At 42.5% G+C, this 24,618-nt stretch overlaps 1 protein-coding gene across 1 annotated transcript; it reads left to right on the top strand.

Annotated features, from left to right (window-relative positions):
- Positions 1-908: 908 nt before the first annotated feature.
- On the top strand, positions 909-23,684 carry LOC124148799. Its single transcript, XM_048386133.1, has 12 exons — positions 909-1,054; positions 3,433-3,532; positions 7,038-7,153; positions 9,826-9,901; positions 10,452-10,573; positions 12,157-12,229; positions 13,895-14,016; positions 15,417-15,489; positions 17,778-17,908; positions 19,185-19,257; positions 20,567-20,679; positions 23,062-23,684. Exons 1-12 carry the CDS (start codon positions 1,024-1,026, stop codon positions 23,130-23,132), a joined length of 1,101 nt encoding a protein of 366 aa, XP_048242090.1. The 5' UTR covers positions 909-1,023; the 3' UTR covers positions 23,133-23,684.
- Positions 23,685-24,618: the final 934 nt, after the last annotated feature.

Raw genomic sequence — 24,618 nt, 5'->3', positions numbered from 1 at the left:
CATAGTCGCCCCTTAGAGCAAACAAACTGTTTTCTCCCCGGATCTTCAGGGGTCCCACAGTATTGGGAACTCGGCGTAAAGTGTTGTGGGCCCACTGATGGACTTCTGTGTTTGGACCCGTGAAGATCCGGGGTAGAATAGGTCTTCAGCAACCCATTCTTGCCGTAAAAGGCGACTATGCTTGTCGTAAGAGGCGACTAACGGGATCGGGTGGCCAGGCTCACTGACTTCATATCCCAGTTGCGTGGATCGATGCTCATGATGTTAATCACTGGATTGTCTGGTCCAGACTCGATTTTTCACAGACCGCCGCCATATAGCTGGAATACTGCTGAGTGTGGCGTTAAACAACATAAAAAACAAAAAAAAATAAAATAATTATGTGTTTGAAGGACAGATATCCCAGACCAAAATAGCCCGGGATCCATGGAACCTTGTAAACCTGATTTGGACAGCTATGAATAATATTCCGCATAATACTTAGGACATTCCCGCTAACATATACACATTCAAGATAGATTGAAATTGAATTATAATACATGGAGATAGTTAATAAGATTGTCAAATAGCAGACTCTCAAACACAGTGCTTTGCTTCAATGACCACCTTTTGTTATCAGAAATTAGATGCATTCACTCCACAAACACTACACACAAATATAATCAGAGAAGCATATTGCATTAAAGGACATGTGTGTACTTTGTAACCTGGTAACTTAATAGGTAGTGTCAAACAATGCCTAGTCAAGCAAAGATAAAGACGTAATTCAATCTTTGTTGATTGTCGCTTCATGCCCAGACAGATACCTCTGTAATTAACCATGGTATTATAATATATAATATTGGTCTTTCAATACTACTAATTGCTCCCCTCGAAACGTCTTTCTTATTGTGACATACAACTTATTTGTTGTGGAAACGCATGTCAATATTTGTTTATTCGATCACACAACGTCGGGGCTTCCAGTCACAGTTTCTAAAACTCTGAAAGTTTGCTGTGAAACCAGGAGAGGAGACTGGCAAGATGCGGCTGAACGTTGTGGTTCTCCTCCTGGGTAGGTTCCGTGCCGTCCCCCACGGCTTTCATTGCCTATTGTTTCATGTTATGTCATTCTTATTCATTCTGTCTTATCCACTCTTTTTCTCCTACACATTCTCTGACCATGTTCATGTTTTCATGCTAGTGGGAAGCTCTTACGAGTTAATGTCGATCTTTTATACCCAAACCGACGTTATATAAATATTCTTGTATCTTGTATCATTGTCTGTTTTTTCATTGTCTTTATTTGTATTCTGTTGCTCTACAGGTACTGGTAAGGGGTGACATATTTTGGATCGGGTGTCAAATTCAGTGATTTGGTCTTGTCTTATGAGACACATTGCAGCAAGATCTACTATCTTTATTGATGTAACCAGATATTTAAAAGATGTTATTAGAGTTTTTTAAAAAAGAGGAATTTCACTGGAGTATATTTTATATTATATTGCTCAAAAGTTGTTTGATCCAGGCTACAACACCCAATGCCTCGTTAAAGCTTTCAAATGGCTTTTTGGTAGACACGTGAGGGACATGTTGACGTTGCTGCAAAAAACTCGTACAGTCTCAGAAACTCTGAAAACATCAGTGTTCCTCTCACAAGACTAAGACATTCGTGTGAATCCTTTTACCCATCGTCTATCCGATTGTGGAACTCTATTCCGTTATCAGATCGAAATTCTACGATTTCTTGTTTTAAAAAGTCGTTACAAAAGCACCACCCCACGTCACCTGCGTACTTCGCTTATGGAAACAGAAAATATAATATCTTACACACAAAATTGAGATACATGTGCAGTCAGTTGAATTATGATTTATATAGAATTGGTATAAAAGATCACTCGAACTGTACATGGTCGAATACATGTGAAAATGTATATCATTATCTCATGGAATGTCCATTGCTTAGTCATCAGCGTGAAATTATGTTAAACAGCCTTAAAAATATTGTTCATAACATACCTGTTGATGTACACTTACTGTTATACGGCAATGCAGATCACGTTGCTACAGAAAATAAAGCTATATTTAAGGCAGTACAACTTATATATGTACAACCAAAAGATTTGTGTAAAGAACTGTTCATTCAACAATCTCTCTCTCTCTCTCTCTCTCTCTCTCTCTCTCTCGCTCTCTCTCTCTCTCGCTCGCTCTCTCTCTCTCTCTCTCTCTCTCTCTCTCTCTCTCTCTCTTTCTCTCTCTCTCATCTATAGTGTTTTATGTTTTATGCATATATATTGAATTTGAAATTGTGATTTTTTTGTAAATACCAGGGAGAGGGCATTCTAAGTTGGAAGAACTTGTCCCCCAATCCCGTTCACTCCTTGTGAATAATATGTTTTTAAAAAAACCAAAACAAAAAAACCATGTTGACGTGAGTAGAGTTTGACCCCAATTTTGCATTATTCCAGCAACATCATGGTGAGAGACATCTGAAATCGGATTCAAACATTGTGCTCAAGTAGGGAATTAAACGCGGGTTTCAGAAATCGGCGTGACGAGTGAATGCGTTAACCACTGGGCTATCCAACCGCGTGTAGATCTTGTAAAGCTTGTGGTATGAGGTGCCACAATTCCCTGAACAGATATACGCCCCTTGGGGTGCGAACGTGTGATTGTGGGTGGAATGCCAGATTAGGCCTGTTTCTAGGCCTGTCATCACTTGACCCGTGGACGTGGATTTAACCAATGTGGTAATTGTCTAATACCTGATTACCGTCTACAACAGGCTGACACGCCGGGATATAACTTAAATTCTGTGCACGGCGGTATTAAACCCAATTCACTCATTCACTCTTCAGCCACTATCCTTAATTGGCTCCTTAGCACATTCCTTGAGGTTACACACAACCAAATGTTTTCCCATAGACTTCTATTGTAACGTTATGATTTTTTTAAAATAACTAAGCATTCAACAGCTATTACCTGTATGTGTGTGCACAGTTTGGCCTTAGAGCAGCAATAAAAAAACTAAAAATGACTAGCTTAGTCAGCTCCTTTTCCGAGTACCGGAAGCTAAACACACCACCCCCAGTTTCGCACCAAATGTCACCTATTTGAAAATAGCTGTGGTCACATTCAGCATAAGTCATCATGTTGAAAAAGACAGTACTAAATATAGAAAAACATGGTCAGTTTTAATAACTGGATGGATGTACATTTGAAAGACATAAAGATCTTACAGAATATGCTCCAATCACAGCCTGCAGATATCTCTCGATCTACACTGAAGGCTACCCTACGAAACCCTACGAAAACCGCACTGTCCAAACTGGTTCTGATTTGGTGTAGTAGAACCTTGAGCGCGAATAGTGAACATGACCCGACCTTGCCTCTTCTTTGGCCATTTACCATGACACGAACTGTAAGTAATTAGTTGTTTCTTCCTATTTCTAGTGTATGCCACCCATTCAACGGCGACTAGCTGCAGGGACTGCACAAGAACTTATGAGACCGATAAGTCAAATTCAGGAACAGTTAATGCAGCCAAATGCACGTAAGTATTGTCCCCATTGAGCTGAGAATGATTGATCACTGATCAGTTGATCGGGGAATAATGCATTTGTCAGGAGCTTTGAGCATGGCTATCTTTAACGTGGAGTATGTGACCACATATATTTAAACTTTTTATGCAGACTATCTACTATGTACGCTGAAAAGTTAGGTGATATCATTTCACAAAATCAAAATGATCTTACAAACAAAAGAGGGCAAGAGTGACCTACTCGTCTGAGGATCCGCGATTCGCTCAACAGAGTTGCGTCCCATAGGCATGATGGGGCGGTCGGGTAGCCTAGTGGTTAAAGCGTTCGCTCGTCACGCCGAAGACCCGGGTTCGATTCCCGACATTGGTTCAATGTGTGAAGCCCATTTCTGGTGTCCCCCGCCGTGATATTGCTGGAATATTGCTAAAAGCGGCGTAAAACCATACACACACACTCACCCATGGGCATGCCAGAAAGCTGTGATCGCGGATTGGAAATCAGATTCCCCTGAATATGTTTCCAGGTTTATAAGCACCACACATATACTCAAAATGGTAAACTTCAAAGACCTGCATCACATCAGTTTTCCTTCTAAACTAGTGTCCAAAAGAAACGATACCAACTTATTTTCAAAATTGTTTTTTACTAAGTGAATTGTCTAGTATGAAAACATGCCAATTCGTATTGCACATCCCAAACACAGCATAGTCGATAAAAAATACCGGGAACACGTGATCACTTCCGGGAAGAAAACGTAAATTTCGTGAAAGTGACATTTCCCTCTCTAGCATGTTCTGCACGTGCATAAAAACTGTATAAAACGGCTGATCAGACACGTTGATATCACAGCAACAAAAAGAACACAAGATATGCCACGTTTGACAGCCATCGAGAGAGAGAGAGAGCCGTTGGAATGGTCCAACAAGGAGCGCCACACGTCGACGTCGCCTGAAGGTTGGGCTGCGCACGCATCACTATCACCAGGTTGATGCAGCGGTTACGTCAGACAGGTCAGACGTCAGACAGGCCCAGGAGTGGAAGACCACGAGTAACCACGCCCCGTGAAGATCGTTACATCCGGGTATTACACCTGAGGAACCGCACCGTAACAGCGACGTCCACGGCGGCTACAGCACTGGGACACAGGATCAGTCGACAGACCGTCTACAGGAGACTACGGCAGTATGGTATCCGGCCACGTCATCCCTACCGCGGACCGCTCCTGACGCCTCGACACCGGAACAACAGACTGATCTGGGCCAGGCGAGTTCGACGTTGGCAACGGCGGGACTGGGCACGTGTTATGTTCTCTGATGAGAGCAGATTCCTCATCTTCAGAAACGATGGACGGCAGCTTGTATACCGACGATTTGGTGAACGTTTGGCGCCTAACTGTATCCAACAGGTCCGGCCGTTTGGAGGTGGAGGGTTAATGGTTTGGGGTGGCATATGTGGTGACGTCAAAACGATGCTTGTCGTAATTCGTGGAAACCTGAATGCACAGCGTTATCTTGATGACATCCTACGGCCTGTTGTGGTGCCCTTTATTCAGCAACAGCCTCGTGGACTCCTTTTCCAACATGACAATGCAAGGCCACACACAGCAAGATTGACACAGAACTTCCTAGCCAACGCCAACGTACAGGTTTTGCCATGGCCCGCATGTTCACCGGACATGAATCCCATCGAGCACTTGTGGGACCACCTCGATCGGCAAATCCGACGTCGCCGTGTGCCTCCAGTCAACGTCCAGGACTTGGAACGATGTCTCCTCGAGGAATGGCAACGCATCACTCCAAACGTCATCAGACGTTTGACGTCATCAGTCCGTAGGCGTGTTCTGGCATGTATTGATGCTCACGGTGGACATACCCGCTACTGACTTGACTTTGAGACGTGTGGTGTGACATTTCCCGTTGTTTCTGTGATCAGTGCTCTAACGAAATGTTCATTTTTCGACCCCACCCGTCTTTAAAGGCTTGTCATATTGGTTGTACAGATTTTATTGAAATGAAATTTTTGTACAGATGTTGTGAAAGGATTTCTCGAAAGCATAACACCAATCTTAAACTTCTGCATTGTTTAGTTTTTCTTTTATGTCGTTGCAAACAGGTGGTATCGTTTCTTTTGGACACTAGTTTATATACAGCCGCCGATATAGCTGAAATACAGCCTACATTAAGATCAATTATTACACCAGTTGTGAAGTCCCACCATTAGTTTAAAGTTCGTGAGACAATTGCTGTCAAACTTCTTTCATTCGCGATTCAAACAGTGCATGAAACCGTTCCCTCAAAGCTTCCTTCAAATCAACTATTCTTGCTACAAGTTCCAAAATCATAGCTTAAGACCTTCAACTCCAGGTCTTTCAGCGTTGCTGTTGCTTCTGTGTAGAACTCAGAGCAAACCACGATTGCCAGTCTTGCAACTTTTGTGCGCTTTGCCCATGCCCCTGTCTGGTGTGGGAATGTAGTGCAATATATATGACATTTTTATTTATTACATATTAAATATTTAAAAAAATGCAACAAAGAGGGTTTGGGTGATCCTGGGACTGTCAGGATGGTTAGACTCATCATCAGCTCAGGGCCCTTGCCCCATCTACACGCAGCCCAGACAGCGAATGGGACTTCTTCCAGGAAGCGCTGCCTAGTCAAACCCACCCAGAACTATTCGGAGAATGTGAAGATTCCCAACACTGCAGCCGCCTGCATTACCCAGATTGTCAGAAGGGCTGTATTCCTTCTAGCAAACCCGGGCTCTCTCCCTATGTCAGTCAACAGATTGGGAGGTACCAAACCTAAGTCACCGAAAACAATGGAGAGTCGGACAACTTGCTACTTGGGATAAAAGCGTGACATTTCGAAAGCAAGGTCGACATATTTGCAATGTTTTTCCTGAATCGTTTCAATCACTTAGGTGTCAAAATGGACAGACAATTCAATGAACCCACTCACTCAGTCGATATCTTCAATTCGTTGACAGTCTGTTGGAGCCTGATGACATCATCAAACATACCAAAAAACGCAATAAAGAACTAGAATATGTACTTTACCAAGAAGGCGTTTTCCCAAATATAATATTTGTTACATATTACTAACGTCACAGAACAATGGATTTATGAATCTACAACGACAGAAACAATTCATCACTTATCAGAGACCCGACATAGATCTGAGTCTATGTAGATCATGTGTTATCACTTGTATTCATCGACCCGTCAAGATCCGGGGTAGAATTGGTCTTAACCGACCATGCTTGACGTAAAAGGCGACTTTGCTTGTCGTAAGAGGCGACTAACGGGATCCGGTGGTCAGGCTCAGTGACTTGCTTGATACATGTCATCCAATTGCGTGGATCGATGCTCATGATATCAATCACTGGATTGTCTGGTCCAGACTCGATTATTTTACAGACCGCCGTCATATAGCTGGAATATTGCTGAGTGCGGCGTTAAACAACCAACAAACAAACAAACACAACTTGTGTTCGTCATGTCCATCGTGTTTTTTTCAGGGCGCTGGCGAAGTATCTGACATGCCTGGAGACATCTTCTACGACGGACACAGAGTGCCCATTGACAACAGCGCAAGCAGCTGACATTCAGACTGTCTTTACAAGCGCGTCTTGTGGTACATATAGGGAAAGAGTGTTTTTTCAAAGCTTGCTTGTTCTTTAACGCCGCACTCAAAAACAATTCCAGCTATTTAAACCATTCCACTTTGGACTAATCAATCCAGTGATATTGTGAGTTACGAACCATGCCTTCCATGTAAGATGACACACAATGCGGGGTCGGGCGTAAAGGAATGAGTGAGTGAGTGAGTTGGGTTTAACGCCGTTTTTAACAGTATTCCAGTTATATCACGGCGTGTCAGCCTAAATATGGGAGGAAAGCCCGAAATTATGCAGGTCTCAGACGTTTACCAGTTCGGTGAAACCCACGAGCACGGGTATGGTGCTGACAAACCTAGAAAGATAATCGGGGGAACCGGGATTCGAACCAACAATCATAGGTTTCTGGCGTGCCCAAGGGACGCAACTCTGCACAGCGAATCGCGGCGCCTTAGACGACTGGGCCACCCGTGTCCCCTGGGCGCAAAGGACCAAACAGCGGTGACACTTATATGAATGGATCACTGAAACTTACTGATGAGGCCAGGAACATTTTACAAACTGCCACTTTCTACAATATAATCACACTGAGACGTTTCAGTAGCATTTGTAATGTAACTTCATCATAGTGCCTCATGGGGCACGTGAAGATCCGGAGTAAAATAGGTCTTGAGCAACCCATGCTTGCCGTAAAAGACGACAATACTTGACATGTGTCGTAAGAGGCGACTAACGGGATCGGGTGGCCAGGCCCGCTGACTTGGTAGAAGTATTTCATCGATCCAAATTGCGTGGATCGATGCTCATGATGTCAATCACTGGATTGTTTTAAGGTTTGATTGGGCATGTCTAGATCTTCAAAATATGCAATAGACTTTCCAGCATTGTTTTATCCAATCGCAAACGAAAACAAAAAAGTTTACTTGCTTTTGTATATGCCAAATGTATATACCATTAGTATATGTGAAGTCTAATACACACATGCGCAGTTATGCCTCCTAAGCTCCGGTACAGGTTGGGTGCACGGGTGGACCATTTGTCCAAGGTATCGCAACTCGCTGTGCGGAGGTGTGTCCATAAATCATGGGTTGGTGTGTTTGTATCCAAGATTCGCCCTGATTTTGTTTCCAGGTTTGTCACCAACCCTTGCGACCCGTGAAGATCCGGGGTAGAATCAGTCTTCAGCAACCATGCTTGCCGTAAAAGGCGACTATGATTGTCCTAAGAGGCAAGTAACGTGATCGGGTGATCAGGCTGGCTGTCTTGGTTGATGTATGTCATCGTATCCCAATTGCGTGGATCGATACTCCAGACTATATTATTTACAGACCGCCGTCATATAGCTGGAATATTGCTTAATGCGGCGTTAAACAACAAGCAAACAAACACCAACCCTTGCTCGTTGGTTCACAAAAGTGATAAACGTCCAAGAAATGTATCACTACGGGTTTCCTCCCACATCATACGACACGTGAAGATTACGGGGTAGACTTGGTCTTCAGCAACCCATGCTTGCCGTAAAAGGTGACTATGCTTGTCGTAAAAGGCGACTAACGGGATCGGGCGGTCAGGCTCGCTGACTGTGTTGATGCATGTCATCGATCCCAATTGCGTGGATCGATGGTCATGATATCAATCACTGGATTGTCTGGTCCAGACTCGATTATTTACTGACCGCGGTCATATAGCTGGAATATTGCTGAGTTCGGCGTAAAACAATAAACCAACCAACCAACCAATCCATATCTGACACGCTGTGATGTGACTGAAATACTGTTCACAGTGGCGTTAAACCCAACTCACTCACGCCGATGGTCAGCTACAACTGGTGCAGAGTACTCCACCTAGTTGTAGTGAGTGAGGGAGTGAGTGAGTATGGTTTTACCCCGCTTTTAGCAATATGCCAGCAATATCACACACACACCACACACACGCACGCACACACACACCACACACACGCACGCACACACACACCACACACACACCACACCACACCACACCACACCACACCACCACCACCACCACACCACACACACACACACACACCACACCACACCACACCACAACACAACACAACACAACACAACACAACACAACACAACACAACACAACCGTACCTTGATGTAGTGATCACAAGGATATTCAAGGTCAGTTGACACTGCCAAGCACATTCTGTTTCTTAAAACTTATCTTTTCGTTCTTTTACACTGCAGTTAGCATTATTCAACCTATATCACTGCAGCCAGCATATAATCGGGTCAGGGTTCACAAACCAGTGGTTCATATTATGAGGAACTTGCTGGGAATTTATCGTCAAATTGTCCCCGAAGATACTTGAAAGAAATATTTAAAAGAACACCTGACCTCCACACAGAATCACGAACATCAAATGGTCGCGATCGGTCCCTTGGAATAGGTCCCCGAGTTTTGTGGTTTTGAGCATTTCATTTTCCCAACTTGACGTTTAAATGTTGAATTGTTATCTTTCAAGACAAGGCTTGATATTAAGCTTTTAATGTTCCCTCTTTTAAGGGTCAATACGGAGAGCTGATACACAGGCCAAACTATGAAGTTGTCATCATTCTTAAAGTGTTAAGTGAGCCTTTGCATGGTGCCGAGGACTCATGAGAACATGTTCGGGTGGATAAATGAAAATATTTCAATTTAATATTTATTAATTTTCTTGTAGGCGTCACGGGTACCTGCGCTTGTCAGCAAGGCTTCTGGAAGACCGACCCGAATGATAGTTCTACATCAATCTGCAGGTAGTCTTATATTCGTAACGAAAGGCCTGACGGGGATATTGTAATCAAATAAGCTAGTCTCCCCAAGTTTTATAGTAGACATGTGGAGGACATTTCCAAATTTGACGTGAGAGAAGGAGAGACCTGGTATCATTACTTTTTTTATAGTGATTCACTAACCCATGCTTATGATAAAGTCGCAATTGTACAATGGAGTCGACTATTTGTGGTCGCCTACATTTACATCATTTATATTTAATACAAAATTATAATCGCTTCTGTAATTCTTCCTTTATTGTGCTGGGTGCCCAATTCGTATATACTTGAGCATACACTTGCCGTGCCTTCTAACGTAACGTATTTTCTGATACATGTACAACAATGGTTAATGTTTCATAATACTGTCAGTTGATCTGACAGTTAGACCAAAACAGAAACACGTTCTCGATGGTTTCACCAAATTAAAAATGTCTGTGGCCTGTGTCATAATCGGCTTTCCCTAACATTAAGCTGACACACAGTGATACAACAGACTCTGTCTTAAACCTCACTCAACACATTACGTTCTCAGCGCTGCCAAGACTTACATATCGTGCCTCAAAGGGAAGACAACTCGGGGCTGTGATGGGTCTTCCAGTGCAGCATCTCTGGCAGCTGGCGTGCAGACAAGGATGTCGACTTTGGCTAACTGCTGTATGTTTATATACCCATTTAGCCTTCGAATATACAATTGAAATGTGCTGACCTTTGTCAGTTATGTTTAATAATTCTGATGTAAGTGTACAATATGTTCCCGTAATTGCTTGATAGTGACAGACGCTGAAGATGTACGAAAGATGGACAACTGCATATAATTTATATTTGTTTATCTGTGACGACACCTTCATTGGGTAGCAAAGGCGGATATAAGAGCATATCGATCTTGAGGTTGCTGTTGCCACTGAAAAGGTACACACGCTCAGAGGCATGATCTGCCTCTTTAAACAACATGACTGACTGAGTATGGTTTTACGCCGCTTTTAGCAATATTCCAGCAATATCACGGCGGGGGGACACCAGAAATGGGCTTCACACATTGTACCCATGTCGGGAATCGAACCCGGGTCTTCAGCGTGACGAGCGACTTTAAACAACATGCTGATTGTAGGTTTCATATAGAAGCGTATTAGTGCCAAAGTCTAAATTTGTTTAACATCTACGTAGATGATACAGTAATATTTCTTCTCTCTATAACGGTTGTGGTGTGTGTCATTCTCCTGTTACTTCGACACATTGAAATTAAGATTTACTTTGTGTCATGTTTTGAAAGGTAGAAAGTCAAAGAAGGCGATCATTATTGAGTGAGTTAATGCTTTACGTCACATCGGAAATGTTTCAGCCATATCGTGACGAGCGGTCATTATTAATTAAGCCAAAGGTTAAACATAACTGACCCGGAACTAGTGTCAATTAATCGAGAATATATTGTTACCTTAGTCGATAATTTGATAGTAAATAATACTTTCTTCTACGTAGATGTTTTTATTATGTGCGTAGATGTAAGTGTCTTCCACGTAGATGTGAGAGGTATCATCTATGTAGATTAAAGTATCATCTACGTAGATGTAAGTTGATTGTGGCACTAATCCGCGTCCATAGTTTTCCCAATGCGGTAACCGTTTACCACTCGCACCACTTGGGCATTTTATTCCACATTCATCTTCCCCTGGCAAGAGAGTTAACTGGCTATAAAAGTCTAGTTTCCATCCTTGCCGAACTAGGCTGGAATTCCTGGGCTCAATCGTAGTGCCACCAGTGGCTATTATGAGTGATGTCCCTTCTATGTCTCTCCTATTGACCTATCAGATTCAAGACGATATGATCGATAATCAAGATCTATATTGTGATAAAACGGGTCTTACATCGCGAAGTGCATACGATGACGTGAGCGCCTTGATTAGATTACATGAAAAGATTTGGAAAATATCCGTTGACGCCGAGTTGGCTTTGCAAATCCTGCAAACGACCGAAATCTGCATGCCAGATTACGAATCGAATTTCGATTTCATTGCACGAATTTGATTCGACTATGAATAGATTCGTTAGTCCAGCCAAATTCTAACTCCATAATACCAGTCTAGTTCGGCAAGGGTAGAAACTGGGCTTTAATAGTCAGTAAACTCTCTTACCTCATCAAGATGTCCCACATTTAGCTGACATATCGTGATATAACTGTAATACCATACCAAGCGGTCCTAAACCAACCTCACTCGTGATTATATCGTAATTGTTTCCAGCTGTGAATGATGTCTGTCAGTGTGAGATCAACGCTGCGAAAGCTGACATCTCCACCGAGGCCAAGAAATGCAGGTAAGTTTAGAGTATAACGAAGAATGCACATCAATGTGTTTATAGTTAAAAAACAAACAAAAACATAAACTAAAAATAACCGCATCAATGATTTATTGCAGCTATCAAACTTTAAAGTAAGTATCACTATGAAACACAATGTTGGCCAGGGGGGTAGCCTAGTGGTTAAAGCGATCGCTCGTCACGCCGAAGGCCCGGGTTCGATTCCCCACATGGGTACAATATGTGAAGCCCATTTCTGGTGTCCCGTGATACGTAACTCGAATATTGCTAAAAGCAGCGTGAAATCATACCCACTCAATCACAATGTCAATCCATTGTGTCGATATTCACGATTCAAGATGTTTATTGTATTCATGACCTGTATTACATACGTGAGGTTACATTTCACCTCTATTTTGGAGAGTACAGAGTAAATATTTTGTTTGTATCTCCCCCATCTTAATACGATAAATATGACATGATTCTCATCTTCAAGAACAAAACCTTCTATACAAAAAGCGTACGTCAGCATTATCATAAGAAGTGCATACTCCTGTAAGAACATCGTGGATTCCAAATGAGTTTAACCCGCTGCGAAATTTAAGTAAGGATGTATCTGTAATGGAACACTTATCTGACTTAGATACGACTCACATTTAAAGAGAATTAAAATGCATGGAATCGAAGAAATGCCAATCATGTGATGAACAGTCTATAACTCTTTGTTTAAAAACATTGTGTTGATATCTTCATAATGAAGCATGGTTAGCTCCTTATGCTGGTCCCATTCGTGACCAACTCGTGTTATTCCGGGACAAGCCGAATAGCGACTCGTGCCCCTCTCATGGCCATTTTTGCGACCGGGTTTCGTCTTAGCGCAAACGGGCATACCTAAAACAATTGTCAACTCGTTGCGTAATGGTTCACGTATTATTTCCCCATGTATTGTATATATTTCAGATGCAATTTAAAGCACATTGGGACGTGCGGAATTATACAGTATGATTGAACACATTTAACTGTGTCCTTGGTTATTTTTAGATGCAAGACATATGTAAAATCAAAAATTATTTCTGAAGGATTCTTTGACGATGAACTTGAAATCATACGCGCATTCTGATTGGTTTGTCGTATTTTCGCACATACTATTCATCGACAGGGGGCAAGTCATCTTGCAGGTTACGTGAAGGGGCGAGTGGTGACGAATGATGCTGGTCCGTAAGAGGCAGCTAAATGGAACTGGTCGTCAGGCTGGGTGGCTTTAGTGATGGCGTGGATCGTTGCTCATAATATCAGTCATAACATCAATCCGTCATATAAATTTAGCTGGAATATTGCTGAGTTCGGCGTTGAACAACAACCAAATCGCAGTAATTTTGATTCTAATTTCCAAACCTTTAATTTTTTAAAGAGTGAATTGTGTCATTCTATGCGAAATAAGTTTTTGACCGAATTCTGTATTACTCTACATTCTAATTATCATATAGCAAACTACGGTTATAACAAACGCAAAGGGACCACTAATTTTAGTTCGTAATGACCGTAATTGGTAATATATATAGCATATATACAGAAAATGTTCGGGAAGAAAACGTTCGTTATATCCGTCAGTTCGTTATAAGCGTTATCGTTATAAACGTAGTTTACTGTACATGTATCCTTATCAGAATTGTTTCATTCCAGTGCCGACAAGGCCCAGTATGCTTGCCTCTATTCACTGGAGGCGACTTCCACGTGTAATGATAACAACGTCACCTCTCTGACCGCTGACGCTGTGACATCAGTCACGTCCATCGCATCGTGCAGTGCGTATTTGAATTTAGTCATCATCATCAGACCCGTGAAGATGCGGGGTAGAATAGGTCTTCAGCAACCAATGCTTGCAGTAAAAGGCGACTATGATTGTCTTAAGAGACGACTAACGGGATCGGGTGGTCAGGCTCGCTGATTTGGTTGAAGCATGTCATCGTATCCCATTTGCGTGGATCGATGCTCATGATGTCAATCACTGGATTGTCTGGTCCAGACTCGATTATTTACATACTGCTGTCATATAGCTGGAATATTGCGGAGTGCGGCTTAAACAACAATTAAACAAACAAACGAAATCATCATCATCAGCAACAGCATCATAACATCACCAGTGTGGTAACGTATAGAACGCCAACGCCAGAGAACATTATCTCCATTATCCAACGAAACAGATTCCATTGCAACACGTCTAAGGCGGCGCGATTCGCTGTGCAGAGTTACGTCCCTTGGGCACGCCAGAAACCTATGATTGTGGGTTCGAATCCCGATTACCCCGATTATGTTTCTAGGTTTGTCAGCACTATACCCGTGCTCGTGGGTTTCACCGACGTGATAAACGTCTTAGACCTGCATCACTTCAGGCTTTCCTCCCATATTAAGCTGACACGCAATGATATAACTGGAATACTGCGGCGTTAAACCCAACTCACTCACTCATAGTTTTTTGCCCTTTACGCCAAGTGGATACTGTGTCAGCAGAACATCTAGGTTGGTTATTTTCTTGCATTGACAATTTTTATTTACATGTGGCTCAGGTAATGAGGCTGGTCAATGCTCATGTTTCAATCCCTGGTTTACAAGGCTGGAATATGTCCGTGTCATCGGGATACAGCAGGAAAATTGCTGACGGTGGCATAAACCAAAGAAACACCCACTCACTCATTGTCCTGAGTTAACAGGTGAGGTGAGGTGAAATGGGGTTTAACGTCGCGTCCAAGATTATTGCACTTATATCGCGACGTGCATGCACGTGTATGTGTGTGTGTGGCTGCCTGTACTAGTCCGGACTGATGCCCATTTATAGTGCTAGCACACTGAGATACCATGCCGCAGTTTTACATGAATACCCCACTCAGACACAGTATACTGACTCCGAGCCGACCAGTCCTTGTTTAGCCCCTTAATTATCTTTTAACGTCTTTTGGTATGACGCGGCTGGGGATCGAACCCCGGACCTTCCGCTCACCGGGCGGACGCTCTACCATTAGACCACGGAGGTGGTCCCTGAGTTAACAAAGAGAATGAAGTTCAAAGATCACCTCCAAATAATTACATGAGAAAAGAATGAATTTTGAAAGTATTAGTGAAATACGCCGGAAATCACAGTAAAATAGTAAAATATGTTTTGAATCTGTGACTCACCAGCTACATTATATGTTCACCATCTCAACAGCCTTCGACGACACGTGCCTTTGCCAGCGCGCATTTGACAACGCCCAACAGACAGATGATGCAGAAAAGTGCACGTGAGTATTATCAGTAATCAATAAAGTAGTTTAGTGAGGCTCGGTGAAATGGAGTTTAACGTCGCGTCCAATGTTGCATATATAGCGACGTCACGTGTGTGTGTGTGTGTGTGTGTGTGTGTGTGTGTGTGTGTGGCTGCTTGTATCGTCCGGACTGTGTGTGTGGCTGCTTGTATCGTCCGGACTGAGTCCAGTTTAACATGAATACCCAACTCAGTCACAGTATACTGACTCCGAGCCGACCAGTCCTTGTTTGAATCCCTTAATGCAGAGCGCCAGACGGGTAACAACAATTACCATTTTTAACGTCTTTTGGTATGCCGCGGCCGGTTATCGAACCCCGGACCTGCCGCTCTTCGGGCGGACACTCTACCATTAGACCACGGAGGCGGTCAGTAGTTTAGTCGTTAACTGAATTACCTAATTCCCACATTCATCACCGTTCTGAGGACGACTCTTCGGTGAAGTTCACAAGTGTTTCTTTGCCTCTTCCGCTCTCCGGGCGGACTTTCTACCACTAGACCACGGAGGCGGTCAGTAGTTTAGTCGTTAACTGAATTACCTAATCCCCACATTCGTTCACCGTTTTGAGGACGACTCTTCGGTGAAGTTCACAAGTGTTTTCTTTGCCTCTTCCGCTCTCCGGGCGGACGCTTTACCACTAGACCACGGAGGCGGTCAGTAGTTCAGTCGTTAATTGGATTACCTAATCCCCACATTCGGTCACCGTTCTGAGGACGACTCTTCGGTTTAAGTTCACAAGTGTTTTCTTTGCCTCTGTGGTGTAGTGGAGAGAGTGTAAGCCCGGAGAGTGGGGGGAAGCTTGGTGGTTCGGCCTCGTCATACCAAAATACATTAAAAGATGGAACTTGTTGTTACTCTGCCTGGCGCTCGGCATTAAGGGGATAATACATGAACTGATCGGCTCGGCGTCCGTATACTGTGTCTGATCCGGATAGCTGTGTTAAACCTGCAGCGTAGTATCTGACACTATAAAACCCCACTATTACCTCATGCAGCGAATGTATCATTGCAAGAAATATTCGGTGAAATATTTGTGTGTTCTCGTTATTTCAATTATTTTCTTGAAATTACGATTTTTCTCTAGATATTTCGACATAACGAGAACAAAAATCGAAATTTCGAGTTTTTGAAATGAACTTGAAATAACGAGAAAATAATCGAAATTACGTGAAAATAATCGAAGCAATAACGAGAAAAGTAATGCTACAAAAGTGGCACCTACCCTATAGCCCCGAATAATGCCACACCATCAGAGCAGTAGGGGAGCTTGGTGGCTAAAGCGTTCCTAGTCACACCGATGATCTGGATATTGCTGGAATATTGCTAAAAGCGACGTAAAACCATACTCACTCACTCACATCACAGTAGTATGTATTGCATAGGGTGACAAGACAATAAAGATGAGTTTATGAAAGGGGAAACCTCATCACTGCAAGAGGGATACAGGTATGCTGGTGCCTAATGATCATGTATTTCCAGTTATAACGTTTACAGATATGGCACTAAATGTGAAGTCTTTGAAAAACTGACGGGGCGTTACACTACATATGTATATGTATGTGGGTTATTTATTATAATGTCGAGGGCACGGGTGGCCCGGTCGTCTGAGGCGTCACAATTCGGTGTGCAGAGTTGCTTCCCTTGGGCACACCAGGTGCCGTTGTACAAATCGATCTTAGTGCTAAGGTGATCGTAACTCCCATACCATAACATAGTCTTACGCCAGTCGTAGTGTTAAGGTTGTTTTGTACAACGGCACCCAGAAATCTATGATTGTGGGTTCGAATTCCGGTTCGCCCAGATTATGTTTCTAGGTTTGTCAGGACCATACCCGTGGTCGTGGGTTTCATCGAAGTGGTAATCGTCTGAGACCTGCATCCATGCGGGCTTTCCTCCTATATTAAGCTGACACGCCGTGATGTAACTGGAATACTGTTAAAACTCACTTACTCACGCACTCACTCAAGACCCTTGAAGATCCGGGGTAGAATAGCTCTTCAGCAACCCATGCTTGCTGTAAAAGGCGACTATGCTTGTCGTAAGAGGCGACTAACGGGATCGGGTGGTCAGGCTCGCTGACTTGGTTGATGCATGGCTTCGATGCCATTAACGTGGATCGGTGTTCATGATGTTTTACAGAATATAGCTGGAATATTGTTGAGTGTGGCGTTAAACAACAAACAAACAAACACTATTACAAAGTCTGGTATACTTTGGGATAGTTAACTGGAATCTTAACACAGATTTACATGTATTTTTTACAGCGCTTACAAAAACAAACTGAGCTGCTTGGCGACTGCCAGGTCTGTTGGTTGTAACGGCACCATCGCAAAACGAATCATTGGAACACTAGCTGGATATGAACTGGCCGCACTCAATGTAACTCTATGTCCAGGTTGGCAATCCATTATTTATCCATAAACATTATTTCCCGTATACGTGTTTGAATTAGTTTTCAGCAACTCCATACTTGTCGTCAGAGGCGACAGAGGATCGGATGGTCAGGATCGCTGACTTAGTTGATGCATGTCATCGTATCCCAATTGCTTTGATCGTTGCTATTGATGTCAATCACTGGACTGCCTAGTTCAGACTTGATTACTAACAGACCGCATTTAGCTGGACTATTGCTGAGTGCGGCGTTAAACAACAAACAAAAATGGAGTTTAACAGATAATATTGTTATAGCGTATTTATCACACATATACAATGTTACTGTCAGCAGGTTTTAGTAGGAGATATCCTTGACCAACCGTAGTTCTGTTAGATGATGCCATGAAACCTCGTGAACTCAAACTATATTAGCTCGACTTACACAACCACATTAGGTGAAGTTAAGCAACGTCGGTCGCAGAGAGTCCTTGGATACGTTACCGTGTTCTGCAGCTTGGCTCCTGAGAGTTTCTAGGGCTTCGGTCCTGCCCCACATTGAAGCACATGTACCACATGTGGTGTCTCTTTGGGCAAGTGACTTTGTTCGAAATGTGCGTCTGTTCATCCAGGCAGTGAATGTGCATTTGGTAGGATGTGATGGCAATGTGATTGTTCTAGCGCCTAACAGGCACCTTGGGTTGTATACTCCCCAGGGAGCTGATAATTATTGTTAAGTGTCCACTGATCCAGTGACCGGGGTAATAATAGCGTTTTGGGCATGCCCCTGAGTGGTTAGGAAATATGCGCAATATGAATGGACTATTATTATCATGTGGCGCTGATGGAGTTAGAGTCTATGATGTTGACGTCATCAAGTTGATGGAACGTCTTCGCTAATGACACCTTATCGACACAATGTTCCGTGTTCAAGAGTCACTCTGCTAGTCCCGACTTAAGGATAACTCAATATTATTAGGACGATCCCTTGACGTTGAACTTCAAGGATCTGGAGACCATTGACAAGAATTATGAATCGACCACGTAGAAACAAACTTAGTTTAATTCAGGACAATCTCAACAACACAATTTGTCTGGATACTTTGTATTTCAGTTTATAGGGAAATTATCAGAATCTATGGAACAAGGTCCGATGCATAGTCTGCCTTCTAGAATTGACAGTTATTGTTATTTAAAAGAAGCCATGTGATTAGGTGATCATTATTATCATAGAAGAGAGGCAATGTAATCAAAGCGAACTCGTATGACATGATGTTTTATTTATTACATGTTTTTTTCAGAGTCAACTTCCACTTGCAAATGCGAGATCGCCGCCGCCAAGGGAGACTCTTCGAGCGGCAGTAAATATTGCAAGTAAGGAGATTAAGAAAGCACAATGCAGACATGTGAACCTGGCCACATATATGTTAATAGTGACCATGAAAGATTATTTGAAGTACGGTTCAAGCAAATGAGATCAAGATTCGAATTACATTGGCTGCTTTTGGGCCCAAAAAAGAAAATTAATATTATCTGTGGGAATAAGATAGATTAGGATTTCACAGTGTCATGTTATGATTGTGATGCAGATATATATAAATCGGTCATATAGTCATTCTTATTAGCCCTCTAATGATAAACGTATATAATATATGGTAATATAGAGGCAACCAAAGACAATATCAAATATCAATAATTTTGTTTGTTTGTTGTTTAACGCCGCACTCAGCAATATCAATCACTGGTTTGTCTGGTCTGGAATAGAATGTGTTCAGACCGCCGTGGTTAAATAACAAACAAACACAACTCTGAACTCGCCTTAAATCTAACGACGACAACCACCAAATTACCTGTACGCATGTTGGTTATACGGCGGTCTGTATCTAATCGAATCTGGACCAGACAACCCAGTGATTGACATCATCAGCATCAATCCACGCAATTGAGATAGTTATGATGACAAGGGCATACTGACTTTCCAGCGTATTCAATTCCTAACTGCACACACAACATAGTAGTTGGCATAGGGCAGGCTGGCTGGATCCGGGTTTGTTTGATGCCCTTTAATGCTCCTTTGGTAAAACAAATAATCAAAGTTTTACCAAACATGTATTTCCAATTCAACAAATGTTATATTTTAGGATTATACTTCCTTAGTACATATTCTCGTACTCTTTTGGGGTTGAGTCCCATCCGGGATTCGAACCTACACTGCCAGATTGAGGCACCTCATCGCCATTCAGCCACCGATGCTTCCATAAAAATATAGTACTAGAATCTGTACTTTTCTAAGAAAGTGTTATCCCTAAATATGACAATTGTTAAATTTGATCACTTTCTAAATGGCATTGTTTGTTAATTTATTTCCAATTCATTTATCTCTTATCGGGAATGAAATCCGGACAACTAATAGTCTAGATCACGTACTTTGTGTACCCTTCTGACAAGTGTGTATTACGGCTCCCATGGGCGAAAACCATGAACACACAATGCTATTTAGAAAGAGATCAAAGTGATCAATTTCATAGTAAAGTACAGATTCTAGTACTTTATTTTTGTGGATGCCTCGGTGGCTGAGTGGGTTAGATGACTTTGAATATGTATTTGTTTGATTCAGTTTACTATTTTATTATAAAAGTAGCCAGGAGAATATAGTACAATGTTACATCTTTATCCCCAAAAGTGTCCTTTCAACACTGAAGACCTGTCTGAGAAATATCACAGGCACCACCGGTTGTAACGACATGACCAAGACCAGCATCGCCACTGCCGTCGACATGAAAATACAGGCCAGATGTAAGTCGTAGAGATGTGGCGGTATGTATGGGTGGTAGATGAGATTGTACGGGGATTTGAACATAACAAGGTTGTATCACTACGTGTAGATTAGCTTAGGGAAAACGTCCAAAGTAACATCAGCATTTACCACGGTTGACACAATTTTATGGTTAACAACTTCTTTAATACTGTAAACAGCGACGTCGGTATAGATCCTTATACCGTTGTCCAGCAAGACTGAATGAGGGTACTTACTTACTTATATTGGAGATTTTACGTGCGCTTTCCGACTGCAGCGTATTTCGCACACGGTAAATGAGGGACATTGTACAGAATATATATATAGTAGCTGGAGGATTAACAGTAGAGTGAGTGAGTTGGGTTTAACGCCGCTTTTAACAGTATTCCAGTTATATTACGTGTCAGCTTAATGTGGGACGAAAGCCCTAAGTGATGCAGGTCTCAGACGTTTACCACTTCGGTGAAACCCACGAGCACGGGTATGGTGCTGACAAACCTAGAAACATAATTTTGGCGAACCGGGATTCGAACCCACAATCATAGGTTTCTGGCGTGTCCAAGGAACGCAACTCTGCACAGCGAATCGCGGCGCCTTAGACGACTGGGCCACCCGTGACCCCCGATTAACAGTAGAGGATTAACAGTAACAACAATAGCATACATGACTGGGATAACATGGGTAGGTGTTGACAGAAGGATAATACTGTCACAACACGCTGGACAGAGAAAACACAGGTGGAAGCCAATGGGACATGAAGCCAATTAAACAGGATAAGTGATTATTGCTTGATGAGGTCTGGTATGAGTAGGCGGATGGGATGAAATAGCCTTGATCTCTGTTGATTGATAGCTTGTGGCGGCGAATGTGAACTGCTTCTGTTAGTTTTCTTTTAGTGAAACCATGGAGGTTGTTGATGAGGATTTGGACGTTGTCCCAGTTGATGTTGTGAATAGGACAATTGCTGATATGGTCCTAGATGGCTGATTTACTGTCTGATTTAATGGTTGAGGTTTTGTGCTCTTTGATTCTGGTGATCTATACCGAAACGTCGCTTTTACAGTATTAAAGAAGTTGTTATCCATAAAATTGTGTCTACCTTGTCATCCGTCAACTTCTTAGTAATGCCTACCAAACCAAAAACATTTACCACTGAGCAGAAAAACCATGGATTGTAATCAGTAGAAATCTGGGATTCTATATGTCAGTAAAGGCGATGAATATAGATGCTCATTATCCAATATTTTGATCAAATATTCACTTGACATCATAATGCCAATATAATTGCAATCCTGATAACAGTTCAGTCTTGGTGTCACGAAATGTAAATCGAGGCTAGTGTTGTAGGAATAATACTTAAGAACTGACTTTCATTTTGAGTGAGGTAATTGGAGTATGAACCTTCATAGAGTGAGGGCCAAACTGTATGAACGTCGGTTGCTAATGACCCCATGGCGGTTACATGTTTTAGTCATCATTGATCAATTGGCCGATCATTGAAAGGTGATTAAAGATGTGTCAAATAGACACTAAGGTAAAGTCGTAGATTGCTGTAGAGTCACTGCCAGCCTAGACACTACCATAGTTTAGATGTGCATTTTTTCGTTTCGTTCACTAGGATGAGTCGTAGCGAGGATATTCGTGAACGATCGTGCAGTCAAACTCTGACATTTCCCAATGTATACCAAAACGCTGAGTTCAAGATTAAAGCGTCTAAATGATCAGAAAGGGCGCTTATGTATGTTTTCGTGCTAGGGAATTCCCAGGGTTTCCCCAGGAATGTGGATATAGTGTTTTCGTCATTTCAAGAACACGGCCTCGTGAAAAACGTATGAACGTCAAATTGTGTCGTTCATTACACTTACGAACGTCAATCTCGCGGTCAGGTGACCGACCTCTCGTCCAATGGAAAAGCCGTATATCGTGTCAACTGCAAATAAAGAACATATTTCCTTATATTGGAAAATGTTCATACATGATCACACGAGTGAACTGAGTCTTGAGTCGGAAGTACTTCAGTCCGTCCCTTGCGCACGCCAGAAACCTATGTTTGTGGGTTCGAATCCCGGTTCGCCCCGATTATGTTTCTAAGTTTGTCAGCACCATACCCGGGCTCGTGGGTTTCACCGAAGTGGTAAACGTCTGAGGCCTGCATCACTTCGGGCTTTCCTCCCACATTAAGCTGACACGCCGTGATATAACTGGAATACTGTTTAAAGCGGCGTTAAACCCAACTCACTCACTACTTCAGTCCGTCTCAATGACACACTGACGACATATTAAGTTGACATTTTCAATCATGGATTATCATGGATAAATCCGGTGTTGATTGAGTTTTTAAAGTTTGGATAATTTGATTTCTCATATTCTTTCTTCCTCAGGTGCCTCTTGTCAAGTGACCTTTGCCATGACGTCACTGCTACTGTTGTTCATGCTCACCTTGACCCTCTGAGGGACAAACGCCCCTGGAAGTCCTTCTGTTACCTGTCACCCTTCATTATATGTTTATTTCGTTATATGTATCGTATCTACCCGTATTTAACTATAGTCACTGGTCGTTCGTATACAATGTTGGTGCCATGTGTAAGCTAAGCTGTCTTGTCCGTACCATGCTTTTTACTAGCCTCTGTCATCGAAGTGGTAAACGTCTTACACCAGCACCACTTCGGGCTTTCCTCCCACATGAAGCAGACGCGTTCTGATATAACTGGCATACTGTTAAAAGCCGCGTTAAACCCAACTCACTCACTCTTACCATCATCGATTATCAAGTATTTTATCTGTTCTATTATGATAAATACCCTGTACTTATGTCTCAATGATTTTATAGAAAATAGTGGTAGGTTTCTTATTGTACATTTTTACAATATGGGTAGCCTTCTTATTATATACGGGGGCACGGGTGGCCCAGTCGTCTAAAGCGCCGCGATTCGCTGTGCAGAGTTGTGTCCCTTGGGCACGCCAGAAACCTATAATTGTGGGTCCGAATCCCGGTTCACCCCGATTATGTTCGTGGGTTTCACCGACGTGGTAAACGTCTAAGACCTGCATTACTTCGGGCTGTCCTCCCACATTAAGCTGACACGCCGTGATATAACTGGAATACTGTTAAAAGCGGCGTTAAACCCAACTCACTCACTCTTATTATATACTAAAACTATGTATTGCTTGTTGCCCTTGAAGATTAGATGTCTACACAAATGTAATTTTGTAATCAGGGCCCACTCGCACAAAGCGATCTTAGCGCTACGACAATATTCATCAGTTATGCCTATGAACTTTTAAGTTCAGTTGAATAAAATATGTTTAAACTATACCCAGGACCCATTCGACACCATTGCTTCGTCTCGGAAGTGACGTCGCCATCTCCACCATCGCTCCTATTCCTAGCTTAGGACGGGATTCTCAGTGTCGTTCGTGAGAATGATTTGATTGGTCGTGCAACTGGATTCAGGTTAAAACGTTTTGGCAGCGACTGGGTCCAGGGTATATATCCTAATAGAATGACGATATACTGCACTGGATCATCGAGGATGGTTTCTCATCGTTTTTGCAATACATCTAATTGAGTTGAATCTTTAAAAGAATTAAGATTGTTTGTATGGCATTTCTGTATGACGTGCACTAAACACTGACAATCAGAAGCTTAGTTGTCATATAAACACTTTTCTCAACGCACAATCTATCAACTATACAGGCATTTCTCATCTCTCAAGAGCTTGATTCAAAGATTTAAAACAACTAATGTTTTACCCCCGATGGCCCCGGGTCAGAACAGGTCCGCAACAATATGTGCCTGACGTCAGAGGAGAGTTCATAGGTCGGTGGTCATGCTCGTTGACTTGGTTGATTGTGTGTCATCGTACCCCGACATCGTACATCGTTGCTCATAATATCAATCACTGGTTTGTCTGGTCTCGAATATGTTCAGACCGCCG

Source organism: Haliotis rufescens, unplaced genomic scaffold, assembly GCF_023055435.1.
Source record: "Haliotis rufescens isolate VD_foot unplaced genomic scaffold, xgHalRufe1.0.p SCAF_6, whole genome shotgun sequence".
Classification (NCBI taxonomy): Eukaryota; Metazoa; Mollusca; class Gastropoda; order Lepetellida; family Haliotidae; genus Haliotis; species Haliotis rufescens.
This window is presented reverse-complemented; position numbering and strand designations above follow the sequence as displayed.

Coding starts and splice junctions, on each gene's coding strand:
- LOC124148799 (XM_048386133.1), top strand. CDS start 1,024: ATGCGGCTGAACGTTGTGGTTCTCCTCCTGG. Junction 3,533..7,037: donor GTTAATGCAGCCAAATGCAC/GTAAGTATTGTC, acceptor TGTTTTTTTCAG/GGCGCTGGCGAAGTATCTGA. Junction 17,909..19,184: donor CAATGTAACTCTATGTCCAG/GTTGGCAATCCA, acceptor TGTTTTTTTCAG/AGTCAACTTCCACTTGCAAA.